Source organism: Manis pentadactyla, chromosome 4 (assembly GCF_030020395.1).
Source record: "Manis pentadactyla isolate mManPen7 chromosome 4, mManPen7.hap1, whole genome shotgun sequence".
In the NCBI taxonomy this organism is placed as follows: Eukaryota; Metazoa; Chordata; class Mammalia; order Pholidota; family Manidae; genus Manis; species Manis pentadactyla.
The window spans coordinates 30,700,113-30,720,776 of record NC_080022.1 but is presented as its reverse complement, the minus strand read 5'-3'; the positions used below and the strand labels follow the sequence as shown (position 1 = coordinate 30,720,776).

Genomic DNA, 20,664 nt, shown 5'->3' with positions numbered 1-20,664 from the left:
ATTCTCTTTCCTCTACTACTACTACTACTACAGCTCCTATAGAGCTCCTGTTTTGTGGGTGGCATGAGGGAGAGGAGTCTCAGTCCTAGCCTGGACCCTGAGGAAAAACTTCTTACACCTGCACCGGGGGCTGAGTCTTTGTTTGCCTCTCTTCCTGGCCTAGTTCCCTTCCTCATATTACGCTACCTTTTAAAATCATAGCAATCGTGTGAGTATTACTATCCCTTCATTTTATAGATAAAACTGAAACAGAAGGTTAAGTTTCAGGCTCCCGAGGCCGGAATCTTCCCATCTCGCTTCTCTGCGGGCCATGTTTGGATCACCGCGCTGAAGAAACGGGCCAGCCGGTGCGGAAGCCGGTGCCAGGAACCATCTCCAGTTCAGGGCTGAGGGCCGCCAGGCGGCGCGGTGGAGGTGCCGCTGCTCACGCCAGAAGCACCTGAACGGAGCCTGAGAAGCAGGCTCGAGGGGCGGGGCGGGGAGTAACCATATTCCCCAGCTCACGGTGGGCGCGGAGAGCGGCTTCAGTTCGACCAGCTGGGGACCGCCCGGGCCTCGTTAAAGAGTCACGCCTCCAGCAGGCCACCTTCGGGCTGAATCAGCTCGCTGCTTGCCCTGCGCTCCCCAGCGTGCAATCACTTTGGGGAGCACGGGGAATTGAGTAGCGCGGCAGGGAGCAGCCAGGAGGGATGAGGTGGAGACTCCACCGCCCCCACCTGTCGGCTGCCGGGAGGGGGCGGGACCTGGGCTGGACTCTTCCCGTAGGGTACGCCTCCGGTTCCAGAGCCCGGGGCGCGCAACGAGATATAAGGCAGCCGGAAACAATGCGCCTGCAAACTCGCGCTCCCGCGCCGATTCCAGGAGCGTTTGGGCCTCTGTGCGCGAGCAAGAGGGGGAGCACGAGCGCGGAAGGCGCGCTCTTGAGTGCGGGGCGCGCGCTCGGTGGCGCGCATGTGCAAGTGTGCGGGCTGCCCGGCTGCCCCGAGCCCGCGGGGAGCCGGTCCGCTCCAGGTCTGGGAACAGCTGGAGCGAGGTGAGGCTACGGGCGGCTACGGGGCGGGCTACAGGCTGCCTGCTGGGCACCGCGCGCCCCCGCTCGGCCCCAGCGGGCCCTGAGAGCTGCGCTCCGGGCGGTGCTGGCAAAGTTTTCTTTGAACTCGCTCCCCGTTAGCCTAGTCCGCGCGCTGTGAGCGGCTTCCCTGGGCACGCTGATCCAGGGCCGGGTTTCCCCAGACCCGAGGGAAGGGTGAGGACTGCAAGCTGGGCGGCTGGGGAGGGACGAGAGCCTGGCAGCCGGCTGTGCTGGGGGGCCCGCGGACTCCTTCCCTGGGCCCGCACCCCAGTCAGTACGAACCCCCTTCCCTCCCGCAGGGAGCGGACATGGACTTCGACTCGTACCAGCACTATTTCTACGACTATGACTGCGGGGAGGATTTCTACCGCTCCACGGCGCCCAGCGAGGACATTTGGAAAAAATTCGAACTGGTGCCATCGCCCCCCACATCGCCACCCTGGGGCTCGGCTTCCGGCGTCGCGGACCCGGCTTCTGGAATTGGTCCTCCGGAGCCGTGGCCCGGAGGGGGCGCCGGGGATGAGGCTGAATCCCGGGGCCATTCGAAAGCTTGGGGCAGGAACTACGCCTCCATCATTCGCCGTGACTGCATGTGGAGCGGCTTCTCGGCCCGGGAACGGCTGGAGAGAGTGGTGAGCGACCGGCTCGCCGCTGGCGCGTCCCGGGGGAACCCGCCCAAGGCGCCCGCCGCCCCGGACTGCAGTCCTAGCCTCGAAGCCAGCAACCCGGCGCCGGCTGCCCCCTGTCCGCTCGGCGAGCCCAAGACCCAGGCCTGCTCGGGGTCTGAGAGCCCAAGTGACTCGGGTAAGGAACGCCCCGGGCCATCCAAGAGGGATGCACCCCTTGGGTGGCCCAAACTCCGCAGCTGCCCGAGGTCAGGCACTAGTCTTCTTAATTAAGCCCTCTGGCCACCTCCTCCTTTCTCTGGCTGAAGCTGCCGGTGTAGCCCCCAGCGGTGTCTGTCTGGCACGTGGGTGTGTTAGTAAACAGCTTGAAGAAGTGGCGTGGGAGCCAGCCACTTTGATGGTGATTGGAGCCCCAGGGACAAGGGAGACAGGATGAGGCTTGGCGCTTAGGGAGGACAATACTGGGATTGGACTGTAGGGGATTTCTGTCCTCTGGAGGCTGGAAGAGGTCCCTTAAGGGTGACTCCAAGCTTGAAGTTTTTGTTACTGCTCTTTCTGTGGGTAACTCACACTCCCTTAGGGAGAAAAGAAGCTGAGGAGCCTTTTGTACAAAGCCAAAGCCTTCATCCTTTAAAAAGCCTGGTCTCCTGTCTATTTAACTTTAAAATACCAATACCTTCCCCTTGCACCTCCCACCCCTTAACATTTGTGCACCCGTATACCATCACCTAGGAGACAGGTAGCTGAGGATTAAACTCTCCCCATTAACAGGAAATCTGAGGCTTATAATTAGGAAATCACCTTCCTGCCATCTAACCAGCCTCTGCCCAACCCTCCATTGCAACCAGGTACTTCTTCCTTGATGTTTAGAGGATCTTCGTGGTAGCTAAAGTGAGAAGGGCTACACCTGGCTTTGTTGCTTTGGCCTGAGGTGGAAAGGTGTCCCTCTACCTCCTTCCCAATTCATCTATGGGCTTTAGCTGCGTCTTTGCATTCAACAAATGTTCACTGGCCCCTGTTTTGTGCCAGAGAGAGGTCCCCAAGGTTAGGTGCTGGGGTCAGGAATACGGAGTGCCAGCCCCTCCCCAGGCCTCAATGCAAGTGTAAGCTTCACTAAGGGCAGACTTGGGCATCCTGTGCCACCAGAGTAGCTGTTCTTAGCCTAACCTACCTCATACCTCTGTCCCTGTGCAATACTGGAGAAGGTACTTTTATAGGATACAGACTGAAAACTAAATCAGGACAGAAAAAACTCACTGTAGTTTAAGAATAACATTGACATGGCCATTTGAGAGGGAACTGGGGAATGGGGCATGGAAGTTGTCATACACTTGAGGGGAAAAAATAAGGGTAACAAGAAAAATTAAAAGTCAATTTTTTCGGTCCACTGTGTTAAGATCAATTTTAACCTGCTTTCTACGCTAAGAGCTTGTGTTTGTTTAATGGCTGAAGTGGGAGTTTTGAGATCAAGAAATCAATAAAGATGTATCTCTACAAAGGCTTATGGAATGATAAGAGTGGGAAGAGCATTGATTTGGGAGTTTGGAGATCTTAATTTGAGTTTCAAAATGTTAGGTCATGTGTGGACTTGGCTGATCTGGGTCTTAGTTTTTTCTCCCTTTGCGATGGGGTTGGGCTTGATTGCCCAGCTGAGGACATCTCCTTGTCCGAATAGAGTTAGACACTACTCTATGAAAAAGAGAATGGTGTCTTAATATTATTTCTTCCTTAGGCAGAGCCTTCCCAGCCATGAGGTTTACACCACTGAAATATTAAAGCTTTGGGATGTGGGAAATGGGGAAGCGTCCGGAATCATTTTCTGACCTGCCCTTTAACCTGAACCTGTTTGTAGGCTCCTGGTTCACTCACAGGCCACATGGCCCAGAACAAAATGCAACAGATTGCAAACAATGAGGGGGGTGGGGAGAGTGACTGACGGCAAAGCTCAGCCAATTGGGGCTAGGGGTTGGGTAAAACAGCATTCCAAACACAGCTTAGCCAACCAATCACAGGCCTTGGGGCCAGGAGGGCTGAATGGTCAGGTTTTATTAATGGAAAAATAATGCGATTGTCCACACAATGGAAGCCTTCCTGACAAAGGGTCTCTTGCATCCTGATATGCAAAAGAGGCCGAGAACTGAGCTTTTTCTGTTGCCAGACTGAAATGCATTAAGGTGACCTTCTACGTGGGGGCTGTAAAATGTTTGGAGCAGGAAGGTTTTCCCCTAATTGCTCCTCTCTCCTGTTTGGGATAGCCTTAGAGACCTTCGAGCCAGGGAATGATGGGGACATGCCCTAGTGACTCCAGGTCCCAGGTGTTTTAGCCCTCGTATCGGGACATGCCCCTGCCACTCAGTTCCGGCCCCCAGCATAGGTAGCTTGGAAATGGTCGCTGGTACCTTTGTGAAGTTCCTGCAGCTTTGCCCACCCGCGATTACAAATTCAGCCTTCTGGTCCAGGAAAGGGGGTGGGGCGGGTGACCTATAAATGATGGATGACTTTAGAAACCCATTGAAACCATGAGCAAAACACTCCGAAGGGAAGGGAAACACTTTCCCTGCCTTCTGAGGGTGAGGAGGAATGGGTTGTAGCCCTCCCTTCTCTGAATCTTCAGCTGAAAGGGATGGCAGAAGAGAGGTGGGAGAATAATAGGATTTATAACTTGTGAAAAGTAACAATTCCCCAAGTGCAGGCTGTGCTGGGCAGGAACAAAGGGCAACCCTGCCCACAGACCCCCTCATTTACAATTCTGATGGAGCATGAAAGAGCCCGACTGGGGAAGATCTTTATAGCTAAACTTTGTCCCAGGCCATAGCTCTTTCTCTCCGTTCCCTCTGTGGGGGAGGGTAGAGTCTGTGCAGACTGGGGCTGTTGGCTTGGGTCTGCCTTTTGTTCTTATCTAAGCCTTGCTGTGCAAAAGGAAATTGGAGAATATTTTCCTTTTTGCTTATTTCCCCTACTTTCCTCCACGCTGCCCTTACCCCATTACAGATGAATCAGCTGTCTTTCTCTCCACTTCATTTTGTTTATATCTAAATTGGGAAAATGTCACCTTCATTCTGAAGCCCCGGCAAAGGTCTGTGTATGTGTTTCTCATGGGGTGTGTTTCTTTTCTTGATCTCTCTTCTTGGACAGAAGGGGAAGAAATTGACGTTGTGACAGTGGAGAAGAGACAGTCCCTGGGTGTACGGAAGCCAGTCACCATCACAGTGCGAGCAGACCCTTTGGACCCCTGCATGAAACACTTCCACATCTCCATCCATCAGCAACAGCACAACTATGCTGCCCGTTTTCCTCCAGAAAGCTGTCCCCAAGGGGGGGCTCCAGAGAGAGGCCCTCAAGAAGTGGCTCTGGAGAGAGAGGCCCCTGAGGAAAAGGAAGAAGCAGATGAACAGATTGTGAGCCCCCCACCAGTAGAAAGTGAGGCTCCCCAGTCTTGCCACCCTAAACCTGTCAGTTCGGACACCGAGGATGTGACCAAGAGGAAGAACCACAACTTCCTGGAACGCAAAAGGCGAAACGACCTCCGCTCGAGGTTCTTGGCCCTGAGGGACCAGGTACCCACTTTGGCCAGCTGCTCTAAGGCCCCCAAAGTAGTGATCCTGAGCAAGGCTTTGGAATACTTGCAAGTGCTGGTGGGGGCTGAGAAGAGGATGGCTACAGAGAAGAGGCAGCTCCGATGCCGGCAGCAACAGCTGCAGAAAAGAATTGCGTACCTCAGTGGCTACTAACTGACCAAAAAGCCTGACTGCTTTCTGTCTGACAAAGACTCAAGTTTATTTTTTAACCTCCCCTCTTCCCCTTAGTAATTTGCACATTCTGGTTAGGTGGGACAGTCCGAACAGTAGATCCCCAGAATGCATTGCAGCCGGTGCACATACAATAAGGGCTTGCATTCTCGGAAACCTTGAAACCCAGTTCTCCCTCTTCCCTGACTCATGGGCGTGCTGTGTCTTCCCTGGCACCTTTGGCTCCCAGGCAGGCAGCTGACTGAGGAGACTTGGGGTCTGCCTAGATCACTAGCTCCGAAGAAAAGCCTGACAGATGCTATGCAACAGGTGGTGGACGTTGTTTGAGGCCAGGGGCTCCAGCTTGCTTGAAATCTCACACTCCAGATGAGCTTTAGGCTGGGAAAAGATGCTCTCACTGGTGTCTCTGGGGTGATGCAAGGACAGCTGGGCTTGGAAGCTCTCCCTGAGGCTCCTTTTTCCAGGAGACATACGAGCTGTCTTGGGTGAAGACAAGCTCACAGACTTGGTCAACATGGACCATTACCTCACTATCAGACACTTTACAGTAGCTGAGGAATTGGAAACCTTTAATATATATATATTATGATGTCAGATGATAACCTTCCTCCCATTCTCAATGCTGCAACCTTAAGAACATTTAAAGAGCTTGGCCTCTAAATCTTTTTTCTCAAAGCCCTCTGGTCCCTGTCCTCTGAGGGAGAGCCTATTCTGTCCTTATAAGGACTTTGTTTCCTTCTGCCTTTGTTATGCAATGGGCTGTATAATATCCCTTTCCCATAGGTCAGAAGTAATTCCCCAAGACCCAAGGAAATGGATTCTGGGAAGGCTTGGAGTCCACGCCAGAACATGTTACATGACCAGGTGTTTTCCATCTTGGAATCTCTTCTCAAGACATGTTAGGCACCTCAGGAGGGAGAATTGTACCACTTCCTCTTTGCCATCTCCCTCTCATCTCAATTCCCGACTGATAAGTTTGAGGTTCTACTAGCACCATGTAAACCTATCCTACAACTCCAAGGAGCTTGCTGGCTCTGCAGCCACCAGGTAGCCTCCTGACATGAGTTGGATCCCTTTCCCAGAACCTGGGCCTTACTGAAGTTTTTACTGGGAGAGTTGCTGGAACTCATGCAGCACTCCAGAAGGTGGACTACCTTCCTGGTGGGTTTTAAAGGGTCTTCCAGGAGCTCCGCTTAGCAGACCTTGATGGATTTTGCCCCAGCTGGACTCGGTACCTCCAAGTGAACTCCAGGTGCAGCTTGTGGTCTGGGAAAGGCATCCAATCCAACAGGTGTCATGTGACCCAAACCTCAGGAGCCCCTAGCCTGGCCTAGACGGGCCCCTCCAGGACTCTGCTCTGGGCAACAGGTGCCTGCTGGCAACAGGGTTTCAGAGTGGGGGAGGGGAGGATGGTAGCGCACTCTGTAGCTCTGGAAAGCCAGCTGCTACTTCCAAACCTATTATGCATGATGGTCTGTTTCTGAGGTTGCTTCCTGGCCTCAGAGAACCTCAGTGGAAGTTTGAAAAAACCTCTCTACCTTCTGGAGCATGGGTTTGGGGAGCCAGCCGACTTCTGGAACTGTCATTGGAGAACAGGTGGGATGTAGGTTAAGCTGTATCACCTGAGTCGCTTGTGTTTTATAAGCTGCTGTTGGGTCTTATGTTGGAAGCAGTCTTTTTTTTTCCTTTTTTTATACTGTATTTTTGTATGCCTTTTGCAAAGTGGTGGTGTTTTTGTACAAGAAAAATTTCTCGGGCAATTCTCCTCTTGCAAGAGTCTGATTTATTTTGAAAGGCAAGTTTACCTGAAATTTTGTATTTAGTTGTGACTTAAGATTGCCTGATTTTAAAATGTTGCCTTCTGGGACATCTAATAAAAGATTTCTCAAACATGTCGGAGTGGGGGTACCTTATGCAAACTGAGCCCCCTGAACCAAGGAAAACTATTTCAGGGTAGCCCCAAGTGATCCACAGGGTTGCATTTTTCTAACCACATTGCTAACCTGGTCATTCCACTTTGGGTTCCTGAAATGCCATTTCAGACACGTCTATACAATGTAGGCCCAGTACTTGGTGTACTTGGTGAACATGAAATTCTCTTGTGAATTGCAAAGAGTGCCGAATTTGTACTTCAGACGGCTTGAAATCCTAGTTCTACCACTTACTTGTTCTGTGCCTTTGGTTTTGCCTGTCTGAGCCCTAGTTTCCTTATCTGTAAAATGGGGACACATGCTACTTCACGGCATTTTTGGCAGGTATTAAATGAAGTAGTGGACTTTAAACCACTTTCTGAACTATAAAGCCTTATATTCTTTAGGGTGCTATTTTTCTTACCTTAGTGGTCTGATGACCCTTTGCAGGATGCCTTTTTTGAAATTCTTTTGAGAATTTGCGATATACTGTGGTTTTTTTTCTTTATCCCTCAGTGAACGAGAGAAAATGAGGTTCCCTTTCCCTCCTATAGTTCTCATAATCTTGCCGTAAATGCAAGGGAGAGAATTATAATAATAGCTGTGTCTGTCAGAGTACTGCCTGTGTCTAAGCCCTCTGTTTCTGAGTTTGCTTCCTGGCCTCAGAGAACCTCAGTGGAAGTTTGAAAACTGCTTCCTCCTACATATCATGCCTTGTGCCAGCGCTCCAGAAGAGAAACTGAGGTTCTGAGGGTGAAACAAAACTGCCCGGGGTTACACACATAGCTAGGAAGTAAATGAGTTGGGATTTAACCCAGCTCTTCTTATCTCCACAGCCAGGGGTCTTAACATTGCATAATAATGATCAGCTTGTTTTGTTAGCATCGGTTGTGTGGAGGAGGTAAACATGGCATTCCATCACTTAACTGTTTGTTGGGACTGTCTCTACTTGGGGCCATTGGGCCTGCCACTCCTGAAATGAAGTGGAACAAATGTTCCATGACCAGCCACTCTGCTGCATTTGAGGGCTGGGTGGGTTAGTCTTGCCCCAGAGAGGCCCCGTCTGGGACTGTGAAAGGAAAACAGTTGCTGTTCAGAAAGGCCATAGGCATTGTGGTGAGAAAAAGCCACTTTGCCTTAGTTAATCCTGCGGTATAACTGAGACCTGCGTGGGTATTGCCTGCCTGCTCTCCTACAGAGCCTGAGTAAAGTCACAATACTACTATAAATTCAACAGTTTACAAAGTGACCTTCATCTGAGCCTGGTTAAGTAGGCACTATCTGCCAAATGGTCCTGGAGTCCATAGAGGTTTCTTCCTCAAGGTCACATAACAAAATCAGAATCCCAAACCCAGTCCCCTGTCAGGTAAACTTCCACTTGACCCCTACTACCCCTAGGTCACCAAATCCAGTTCATAAGTAGCTGTATGATAAAAAGAGACTTAGATTACTCTTTTCTTAAAATGCCACTTCCCACTTTAAGTTATAGTCACTCTATTCCTTGGGTATTCATCCTTTTTTGAGGCCATTTGTCAAGAGACTAATTTATACAACTTCTCTCATTATACTAGACATTGAATGTATCTTGGGCTCTCCATAATATGGTAGGGATTCCTTGGTACATGAATTGTTCACACATCTTAATTCTCACAATAAGCTGGAGAGAACAGGATGGTGGTGTCAGCCCCATTTCACAGATGAGCACACTGAAGCTCAGAAATTTAAGTCATTTGTCTAAGCCCACACAACTAGTACCAGCTGCCTGAGTCCAAGCTTCAGCTTTGAGTTGACTGCTGAGAAAGGAGTGGGAATAAAGCCATCTCCTGGGGGGAAGGGAGGGTGTTTCTGGAATGTGAAGTATTTTAAGCTCCTTCCTAGCTTGTTTTTTTTACAGACTCCTACCTCTTATCTTTGTCTGAAAATAGCTAGGAGTTTATTCTTGGATTTTGGAGATAATTTCTGCAAATTAGGTCTGTCTCTGAATAATATACCTCGGGACTATGTGCCCAATTCAGGGACATAGACATAGACAATAAGGGGCAGCTCAGAAGACATGTGGTGTAGAAAATAAAGGTAATTCTCTCTATTAGACAAAGGCAAAAGTGTGTGCTTCATACCTGCCCTAATTGGTAGGTATTTTGGAGGCCTGAGACAGGTTGAACTATCTTAAATGTGCAATTTGTCCAAAGTGCCCCCAGGATCAGGATATTCCTGGATACTCACTTTAGGAGAAGGAGTAGAGGGGGATGGGGATGGCTTTGTTGATCTGGAAGATGATAGGAGGGAGAGGTTCTTTCTAAGGATTAGATAACCAGCTGGGAGATGATTGATGACTGGGTAACTGGGGAGGGGTGAAGGGGAGATGTCTGAATGTGTCAGCAAAGTTTCATGGGGCTGTGGGCATTTCTACTTTAAGCCCGTGGGCAGTTGTTAATGTCTTTATTTGAACTGCTGCCAAAGGAATCAACTGTATTAATGTTACTATTCTTTTTGTGAGGAAATGTAAATATATCCTTAAAGTCTCTAATCAGGTGAGTTATTAAATACTTAGATTCAGTGCCATGGGTCCAGCAGGTACCCAGGAAGTGTTGGATCACCTTTAGACTTGTGGGAAGCAGTATGATTAAGTGGTCTCCCACACCCAGCAGATCTCAGTTCCAGGTCTGGCCCTGTATTTTCCAGCTGTGTGATTTGGGGCAAATTATTAATCTCTCCCAGCCCCGGTTTCCTCATCTGTAAAACAGGTACAAATAATAGCACCTACTTCATTGGGTTGTGAGCAATAGCAAGTGCTCAGTAAATGATTAGATGTTATTTAAGCCATTTAACAAGCCACACCTAGAATACAGATTAGTCATATTTGAAAAGTGATAGAAGGGAGTGGTAAAATAAGAAACTTCCCAGGAGTACTTAAGGAACCTGGAATGTACATATTGATGTCCCAAGAGGCAGTAAATCAAGAAAGGAGTAGACACAGTTTTGGGAGACTGAGATAGGCAGAGGAGGAATGGAGGGTCCAGACCTAAGCCTCTGACTGATACACAGCATCCCATGACCCATGGCTGCCAGGAGCTGTGAATCTGTGATGCTGTTGCATATATGGCCCCTCATTTGTCCTTACTTGGCACTGTGGTGTCTTCAAAATGAACTGGAGTCAACTGACTCCATTCATTCATCAAAGTCTCTAATACTTACTTTGTTCAGGCAGTGATTCTTAAACCTGAGTGTTATCTAAAGAATCTATCCACCCCCAAGACTCTGAGGCAGTAGGTCAGGGCCAGGAATCTACATTGCTGACAAGAAAGCAGGGAGATGGAATCCTGAGGTCACACTTAGAAAAGCATTGGAATAAGGGGTTGGAGCCAGGTCCTGTGGAGATACAAAATTATTCACAGAAGGTGGTATAGATGTATAGTATAGTGGCTAAGAACAGGGACTTGGGGTTACTACATGTGTAATGTTGGGCAAAATCACCCAATCTCCCTGAATCCTAGAAGTCTCCTTTTCTAAATGGATAGAATGTTAACCTCATAAGACTGTTGTGAAGATTAAATAAATTATACGTGAAGCACTTAAAACAGTGCCTGTCACATAGTAAGAGCTATGACATAGGAAGCTATGGTTCCTTAGGGAAGTTTCTGAGCATGCAAACACGTTCACACAATAAGGCAATCTATGTCTCAGACAAGGGCCACAAGCCTCAAAAGGGGAAGAGAGCCCTTTGGAGTCATCAAGAAAGTTCTTGTTGGTGATACTGTGACTAACTGGAACTAGAAGTACCAGGGGTGAAGAGGAGAGAGGTAAGAGAATATCTTTGGGGGAGAGGGGATTGGGAAGGTTGCATGGAATCTAGGAAAAGGGGAGAAATCTGATTTGCTGGTTGGGTGTTCTCATTTTTACAAAATGAGGGGTTGCACTAGAAATCTAAGAGGATACTTTCAATAGCAAACTTAGTCTATGATTCTTTGAAATAGGGAAGTCAGGGAAAGAAACTGATTGTGGTTTGGGACACAATGAGATTGAGGTGATATGGGCATTCAAAATAGAGCACCCAACAGGAAGTTGAAAATGTGACACAGAAGCTTTAAAGAGGGGTTTGACATGAAGATACAGGTTTGAAACTCATCAGGAAAGAAGATGATGAAAGCCCCAAATGCCAAGTCATGAGAAAAGGGCCAGAGAAGTAGAGGAGAGGGCTTGAAAGAGTCATGACATTCGAACAGGAAAGGACCTCTGACAGCTCTGCATCTTTCCCCTTCTGCACCTTCCTCACTCTGATTTCTTAGCCTTCAGGCATCCCTTGTGGGCAGGCAGGCTCTCTGAGAGGAGATGGCTGAAACTGAGTTCCCTGCTGACACCTTTGTTAGGGAATTCTGCTCTCCAGAACTAGATCTTGCTAATTTCTTATGGCAGCCCCAGGAAATGAAAACAGGCACCAAGTTCACCATGATCTACTCCTGCAGGGAATATTTTTTAATTGGGGTACCAAATTAATATTAGGGGTCAGGCTGCAGAGGCACCTTGGGTTGTTCCCAAAAGCTAGTGTTTGTCTTCGACCTGACTTTGCTCTTTCACCTTGGGAACAGATACTTCAGGCCTCCCATGACACGTTCCTCCTGGTGTCCTGACTGTCACAGCATCCTCTAGCATTCCATCTTCAATGAGCTTTCTGGATGCTTCATTCTGAACAACCCTTCCACGCTTATGGCTTCACCTTTGGCTTTCTCCCTATGCTTCTTCCTTTTTCTAAAACATCTTTTAAGTAAGTTATTTAAAAATACAGAGCTTAGGAAATAATATAATAAACACTAATGTGTCATCACCCAGATTTCCCTTCTACCTTTCTGCACATGTCCCTTTCTCCTTTTCTGCCATGTTCCCATGCTCACCCCACCCCATGTACTGCTCTCAATTTCCTGAAGAAGGTGAGGTACCCTGCCTAGGGTACAACACACACTGGGGGTAACAATTAGGTGGCTGGCTCTGGACTTTGTGAAGGGCAGGCAAAGAATTATTACTCTCCAAGTAATTTGAGAATCCTAGTACCTCATTCCTGCATTTTAGATATGCTCCTACTGACTGAAACTATCCCAGCATTTTGGCCTTTTAAACTACAAATTCTTTACACAAAATAATCTATAAGCAGTGTTTGAGATGGGCTTCTGCATCCTTTACCTCTTGATATACACAGACACTTGAAACGAGAGACTCCCTTTCCTCTTGAGCTATCTTTCAGAATAGATTGAGCTACTTTTCCATCTGGCCTCATGGAAGGGGAAGAAGGGGTCAGTGCTGATACCTGGGCATGACTACAAACAGCTTTCAGGACCCCCTTTTGTCTCCTTACTACTTTGCAAAGCTTCCCTTTAGAGGGTTTATGTTGTTTTTTTAGAAATACTTATTAACTCTCAGTCATAGACTTCAATTTCTGAATTTTCCCTTGAACTTAATCTCCAATTAGGATTTCAAGTGACAGACTATCTCACAGGAATTATTCCTAGTATAATTCAGAAGATCATTGGGGAGACAAACAGAGGTACAAATAGTATAGCTTATAGGTATTTAAAAAAATATGTTCCCATTCTCTTTTGGTAGGACTGTAAAATTACAATGAATGGAAATGATATGATGGTTTTCTCACTTCTCATTTGTTTTGAACCATGGGCTCCATTCTGATTTAGGAGTCTTTCCTGCTCATCTTTTCAGTGATAATCTCCCCATGGTCTACAGGATCCCTGTTCTCTGTTTCTATAGCAACAGTCCCGTGTTGCTTGGCTAGAAGCAATTTTCTGCTGCTGTGGTGAAGCTCCATTTTTTCATTCCTTTCTCCCCAGTTGCCTTGGTAACCAGCCTCTGCCTCTTCTAGTCTCTCAGTGGTAAATTCCACTCCCCTCTTTTTTCTCTCTCTAGTAACAGTCACCTGATTGTGACTTGGATGGTGCTTTCCCATCTGTGAGTGGGCATACTCTGTCATGGTCAGATTGTCATCAGGAAACTAACCTTCTTTTTGCTTTATTTGCATCATTTATCTGGCCTGCCATCTTTCTGGTGGTTGTCATGGTAACCGTACCCTCTGAAAGTCTCCAGGCAAAAAGCTCTACAGTTAACAACCATCATGTGAGAGTGTCTGCCAGTATGTGACCACACATCTGGATTTTAAAGCCAGCCCCAGGTGGGTACCACAAATTGGAGAGAACAAGGCTTTTGATCAAAGCAGCTGGATTGAGAAAAGGAGGTAGGGGGAGACCCTAGGACCTGGTGTTCTCCACACAATATATATAGCTACAAGGTTTAGGCCGGGTCTGCAGGAGTGGCCATTATGCCAATGGTAATCCAAGTGCTTGAGAAATGTATTGGGAGTTATTCCAGGAAGGCCTACCATGTGCTCTAAACTTCCAGGGGTGATTCCCCTGGCCCAAGGAATCCTGACGATCTGACCTGAGAGCTAGGCAGAGCCAAATAATCTCAGGGAGAAAGTAATCAACTAACGTTTAAACTGGCTAACAGGAGGTTAGTAGAATAGATATTTAGGCACTTCTACAAATTACTGAAAATTTCTCTGCTCTTAAACTGCTGCTCTTACGTATTTAACGAAGCAGGTGGGGCATTACCACTATAATAAAAAATATTCAACAAATGATGGTTGTTATATGCCAAGGCACTGCAGCAGGCACTTTTCAGACAGCACTTCATTTCCTCCTTCTGGCAATACTGAGTTATATTTAACGATAAGAAACTGAGGCTAAGAGGTGAGGTAAATTGCGTGTGGTCATGCAGCAGCTAGTACGTGACAGAGCTGGGATTTGAACCCAGGTTCATCTGATTCCAAAGCCCTTTCTTAAAGGTTCCGGTGTCTCCTGAATTCCAGTCCTCTCTAGCCCTGATTTTCCCCCACCCCCACTTTAATCTGAGGGTTGCTACTAGTTTATTCTTTCTGCCTTATATTTCCTCCTCTTTTTTTGTGTATGTGTGTGAGCTGTTTATTTGCTTGTTTTTCTCTATACTCACCCCATCTCTTGCATCCTTTCGCTAAGGAGATAGAAAATTTCGTCTTGCCTTCTGACTGTGTCTGAATATGCATGTGAAATGAAAACTTTGGAGCAGCTGCCCTTGCCTGCGAACTGGGCAGTTCTGATCCTGGAGAACGCCATGCCTCTGAGCTCACTGACTCCAGCCCCAGATAGGCAAGCCATCCTCCTCTCCATTTAACAATTACTGGGTGCCTATTCCGTAGCAGGTACTGAGCTAGGCACTGGAGATACAGCAATGACCTAGGCAGAATCTGTTCCTTGCCTGTTTGGAATAGCTGGAGTAGAAGACAGAAGATAGACAAGAGGTCAACATACAATTTTATATTGTAATTGGTGCTATGAAAAGAACTGGGTGCCGTGAAGGAAGAATAATAATGATAGATCTATTTTAAATAGGACTGCCATCCCACACATAAGAAAAGAAATTGCTGAGGCTCTAATACCATCTAGTTGATGATAGCAGTCATGTTGGGAGCCTCTCAATCTTGGGGATCTTGGGTCCTGCCGCCCCTTAGCACCTCCACCACCGAGCCCTAGGTCCGCGCAGGCGCATTGACGGTTGCCATGGGGACAGCTGTCCTGCGCAAGCGCAGATGTCTTCAAGATGGCGGCCGTAGCTGCCGCGCGGGCTGTTCCTGTTGGTCCTGGACTCCGCGGCCTGCAACGGACGCTGCCTCTTGTGGTGATTCTCGGGGCCACGGGCACCGGCAAATCCACTCTGGCATTACAGCTAGGCCAGCGGCTCGGTGGCGAGATCGTCAGCGCTGACTCCATGCAGGTATGACACTGCGACTGGCCTCCGGCCTGTGAAAGTCGGGGACCGCGTGCAGCCTCTAGCCGAGTGGATACCCTGTCGCATGCTGGTAGTGGGTGAACCTCGGGGCTTGTGGGCGGAAGGGGTAGGTAAAGGGAATCCATAATTATTAGGCGCTCACCATATGCCAGACGTAGTGCCAGGTGTTTCACTTGCATCATCTCACTTCTTCGACGTTACTGTTGGTAGGTACTATAATTGTTTAAATTTACGGATGAAGGACTTCACCTAGGAAGACGAAAGGAGTTTCTTCGTGTCACCTAGCGAATAAGTGGAGGAGATGGTATTTGAAACCTACAAGGTTGATATACTGGCGTCCAATAAATACTTCTTGAATGAAAATAATTGCAGAACTTTTGCTATTTAGAGGGTTCAGCAACACTGGGATTACCTTCTATGAGTGTCTGTTGAGGGAATGGACCAGGGTGGATAGTAAGGAGACCTGGATCCTAGTCCTGAGTCAGCCACATAACCTTAACAATGTCGTTTCTGGGAGAGTTATTTTATTTATTTGTAAAGTGGAGAAAAATGATACCTACCTCACAGGCTCTGGTGCTTAATAAGAGAGATCATGAGGGTTAGAATGAAGAGCAAGGTGGCTATTCCTGAAGGTAAATGCTTGTTGAAGCTGAGATTTTTAACATCCTGGCTGATAGGAGTCACAAGGCTTTGTCCTTGAGCCAGGGGGAAACCCAGGAGTGTATTACACATCGCATCTGGGAGCATTTGTGTTTGGATTGAGAGTGGGTGACATTTTGGGTAAATCTCTGATGGAAGAATTATTGCAAACGCTATTTGTTGAAGAGAATTTACAGCTGATGAGTTTCAAAGAGTAAATGAAATGTCTGGTCCTGAATCTAGCACCTGATGGGTACTCAGCAAGGAGGGGCAGTCCTGGTCCCCACTGTACCCTGTAAACCTCTGGACATGGTTTCTACCTTCATTAGTTTATTCGGAGTAACATGACAATACCTATATGAAACGGTCTGGGTAATTCAATAAATATTTATTCTTAACCTCTAGTTTGTGGCAGCTCTGGAGAGAGACTTGAGCTCAATTCCAGCCCCATCTTTTCTAAGATAGACAACTGCAGACAAACTTCCTTGTGTCTTTGTTTCTTCTTCTGTAAAATAGGAAGAATAATATCAATAACAACATTACTGTGATGATTAAATGATATAAAGTATGTAAAACACTTAAAACAATATATAGCACATAATGCCGAAAATATGGTAGGTGCTGTTTTCTGCAAGGCCTTTTGGAGAGACAAGATCATAATCCCTGCCCTCAAGGAGTTTTAGTCCAGCTAAACATGAAACAGAGCAGAGTTAAAAAATGTTTGAACTGAGATATTTAAAGATGCTTCTGCAAGATGGACAGGGTGGGGAGGGGAGGGGAGGTGTCCAGTTTGACGAAATCAGTCAAAGGGAGCAATAAAGTTTAAAATCTGTTTATTGCTTATAAAACTGCAGATAACATATCATAATATGTTAGATATTATGATAAACCCTAGAATTTCTGTGAAGGTAGAAATCAATGAAGGCTGATATAGTCGTGAAAAGCTCTCGGAAAAGGGACTTGAAATATAAGTGAAGTTGGGATAGATAAGAAATAATATATAGATAAGATACAGATAAAACATAAGAAAAGGCATTATGTCGAAGGAACATGAGTGAAGATTTAGAAGGTGAAATGGGCATAGTGTGTATGTAGGACTGTGAAGAGAGACTCTTCAATAGATATCGTGGAGGTATTGTGGGTAATTGTGGAATGGGGGATGAATACCGTGATGAAGGCAGTATGTGAGACTTATTCATGAGCAGAATGCATGATGAATTAGATTTGGGGCTGTGTGGGAGAGACATATAAAAAAATCCAAGTATGATTGTGGGTAAAATTGTAATATTTCCAGAATATCTCGCCTGGCTTTAGTGCATCTGCATATCAATAGGCGTTCAGAGGTGGAGAGAAGTATGGCTTTAGTGTATTTGCATCATGTGGAGGGAGTTCATTTCCATATCAATGGGTAATTACCTGGGCCAGGGAGGGCTTATCTGTACTTGAGAGGTGAGGGGGAGGGCTGGTTTTGCTTCTGCTGGAGCTGGAGAAAGAAACCGCCCCAAAGTGCAGTTTGTGAGCAATAAACAGATTTTAAACTTTATTTCTCCCTTTGACTGATTTCGGTTTTTCGAGGTATTTTTCCCTGGGATTTCCATTCCCCGGACTTACAATGGTATAATAATAGATCTTTGGCCTGATACTTCAGAGACTTGAGTAGTATGGGTTTCATTAAGATGAAGTTACTGTAAGGTAAATTCTAGCCGAAATAAGCAGGCAAAGAAGAGGCAACAAAGGGCCAGGTAATTTATTTAAATACCCCCGGGTGAGGTTCTGTGGCCTTGCCAGAGTTCAGAGAAGTCACGCCCAGTTAGGGAGGTGGGGCGCTTATGAGGGATTAGGAGGGGAAGGAGTGGGCAAACTATCTTAGGGGGCTGTTGAGAGGTATGATTGGCTAAAGGTGACATAATAGCCAACTAGAAACTTTTTTCCTTCCAAGAGGGAGGAGGCTGACATCCGGATCTTAGTTGGCACATCAGGATGGAATTCAGGGAGAGCTGTCCCCTTTCCATATACGGCACGGACTTTAGGGTCTGGTCTGTTCTCCCCCTATGGCATCTCTCTGTTCTGTTTGCATGTCCTTGTTTTTCCTTTCTCCAGCCTAACAGTTACACCTATAATATCTAAGGTCCATTCCAGTCTTAATGTTCTATAATTTATATAATCTTGGTTTGGTGTGGTGTTAGTAGGAATGGAGGGGAAGAGAAAGTTGTAACATTTTGAAGGTACCACATTATAGTGAATTGGTCTCTGATGGGGAAGAGAATAGTGCACACAATGTGATTTAGGGTTCTGGTTTGTGTGCCTGGGAGACAATGGTTTAAGTCTGGGGAGAGGAAATCCCAGGGGAAAATACTTCTAAAACCAAAATCAGTCAAAGGGAGCAATAAAGTTTAAAATCTGTTTATTGCTTATAAAACTGCAGTCCAGGGCCTTCTCTCTTTGCTGCTCCAACAGAAGCAAAACCAGCTCTTTATACCTCACCTCTCAGGCACAGATAAGCCCTCTGTTGCCCAGGTAATTACCCATTGATATGGAGATGAGCTCTCCACCCCTGAGGAATGATGCAAATGCACTAAAGCCATACTTCTTTCCACCTCTGAACGCCTATTGATATGCAGATGTACTAAAGCCAGGCGAGATATTCTGGAAATGTTACACTTTTACCCACAATGGTGAACCTCAAGGAAGATTTGGTGGGGTACAAGTGGGAGTGGCAACAGGGTGTCCAAGGAGATCAGTGGGTAGGTGTCCAGTGTATGTGTGGAGAATGCAACAAGTATGAGTATGACCCTACTTCAGGACTCTTGGACTTGTTTCCTCTGCCTGGTGGAATCTCTTCTACATAATCATTTGGCTCTCTTCCTCTTTTATTCAGGTTTTTACTCAGATGTCATTTTATTGAAGTCTTCTCTGACCATCATATTTAAAATAACACATTGCTCCTTATTCCCCTCCGTTACCTACTCTTTGCTGTATACCAAACATAGTCCTTGTCAGGAGAGTATTCTCAATCATCTTAATTTTACATCTATTTTTAAGTAAGGTAGTGTGTTCTGCCAATGATGGTTGGATATAGTTCTGTAAGAGCTAGTACCCATTTCTCAGAAATGTTCTTTACTCATAGCTATGCACTTTAGGGTTGAGGTTGCTAGAGGTCTTGCTGGCTATAAAATAGGCTTTATCAGTGGGACATTTTGTGTCTTATATAGTGCTGATACTATGGTAGATCCTTATTTTTTGATGAAATATGTGTTGACCTGCCTTATTAAATAGCACATTTTGATACATTCAAACACTCAGGTTTTTCCTGTGGTTATTGAAAGGAAAGGAGCGACACACAGCAGCAATTCACCGGAGAATTCCGCTTTATTAGGGAAAGGTGCTGGGTTATATAGGAAGGGGCATGGGGTGATTGTGGTGTTACTTCTACGGGGCTGGTGGCTATTGGCTAGGTGCTGGGATAAGGGGGGCGAGGGGTGATTGGGCTTCAGGTGGCGCCGGTGGGAACCGAGGACCCGGAAGAGAAGCAGGAGGTTCGCCATCTTATGGGTGGGGGCCCTTCAGTTATAAATAACTAGAATATGAAAATTAAATTTCTTTCATCTTTGGGATACCATGAGGATTAATTGATGTATGCAAAACAACTTGAAGATAATTGAGCTTTCTGAACTGGCTGTAGATTGTGTTTAATTTTGATTATACTGTGAATATTCACAAAATTTCCTCTTGGTTCCCACTGGAAAACTTTGACCTTTGATTTTACTTTTGGGTACAAATAATGAAATAAAGTCTCTGTTTCATTCACTGTAGGTATATAAAATTCTTTATTTCTATCTTACCTCACCACATTTCCCTGTTAGGGTAGTGCTGCTTCACTTGTTTTTTAGCCAATGGAAGGAAATTATGTTTTTCAGTAACCTGAGGTTGATTCAATTTTTGGTAAGCAAAATGACATTCTTAATGTTTGATCACCAACTCCTTTAAAGAGCATTTTCAGTTTGAAGAAAATCCACAAGCAGAATAATAATAATAACTCAAATTTATATAGCACTGTTTATAAAATGCTTACAAACGCTTTTTTATCCCACATTAACCTTGTAAGGTAGGTAGTGTTATCATTTCACAGTTAAGAAAACAGGCCAAGGTCATAGTGAGCAGGGTACCTGGAGGTGAGTGTAGGTGTCTACTTTGCTTGCCTAGTGCCGAGTCCACACAAAGCCATCCCCTTTAGGTGAGGCAGGAACTCTGGGATTCGATCACTAGAGAGTATTTCTTAGCTTGTATGCCACTCTTCTTTCATATGAGTATGCTGTGTTTGGGTCAGGATATAAAATGTACTTTAGGATTCATATTGTGAATCATAGTGTGAATTCATAGTGATGTCTGTCAAGTGGAGTGTTGAGCTGAGTGGTGGCCATAGTGCATTGCCTAGGGAGATCAAACTTGCTACAACTAAGGGATATAATTTAATACCAGTAATTTAATGATACCAAAGATGTTTACTGGAACAAAGAAAGGGGAAACTTGGCCTTATGGAGAGCCTAAATAGAGCTTTAAACTCCTTTGGTTAACAACTAAACAGACCAAAAGGTGACCAAATAAAAAGTGCGATAATTATAAATTACACTTTCAGGTTTCCAAGTTGACCTATTTGCATTTTAATAATCCTTTTGGAATGCTGTCTGGAATTTTGTATTTCTCAAGTGTACTAGTAACTTGAAAAGGATTGTGAAACACTTGTCTTAAATCGTAAATTGTCTTGCACCTTGTACTTGTTTTATCAGCTCTTTGTCCTTCCTTTATTGTAAGGTCATACCAAGGCAACCCCTGGATGAGAGCAG

General features: G+C 46.3%; 2 protein-coding genes across 9 annotated transcripts in view; both read left to right on the top strand.

The window, feature by feature from the left end:
- Nucleotides 1-802: 802 nt before the first annotated feature.
- On the top strand, nucleotides 803-7,341 carry MYCL (MYCL proto-oncogene, bHLH transcription factor). The gene is made up of 3 exons (XM_036876591.2): nucleotides 803-1,033; nucleotides 1,372-1,876; nucleotides 4,834-7,341. The coding sequence occupies exons 2-3, from the start codon at nucleotides 1,381-1,383 to the stop codon at nucleotides 5,427-5,429; spliced, it is 1,092 nt and encodes a 363-aa protein (XP_036732486.2). The 5' UTR covers nucleotides 803-1,033; nucleotides 1,372-1,380; the 3' UTR covers nucleotides 5,430-7,341.
- Nucleotides 7,342-14,944: 7,603 nt separating this feature from the next.
- Nucleotides 14,945-20,664, top strand: part of TRIT1 (tRNA isopentenyltransferase 1) — a 69,319-nt gene continuing 63,599 nt past the window's right edge. The window contains exon 1 of one of the 8 annotated variants that reach the window (XM_057500051.1): nucleotides 14,945-15,166. In XM_057500051.1, coding sequence (XP_057356034.1) covers nucleotides 14,993-15,166 — 174 coding nt within the window. In that variant the 5' untranslated portion in view covers nucleotides 14,945-14,992. The remainder of the gene's footprint in view (nucleotides 15,167-20,664) is intronic. The other 7 variants (XM_057500055.1, XM_057500053.1, XM_057500057.1 and 4 more) reach the window with 7 other exon arrangements.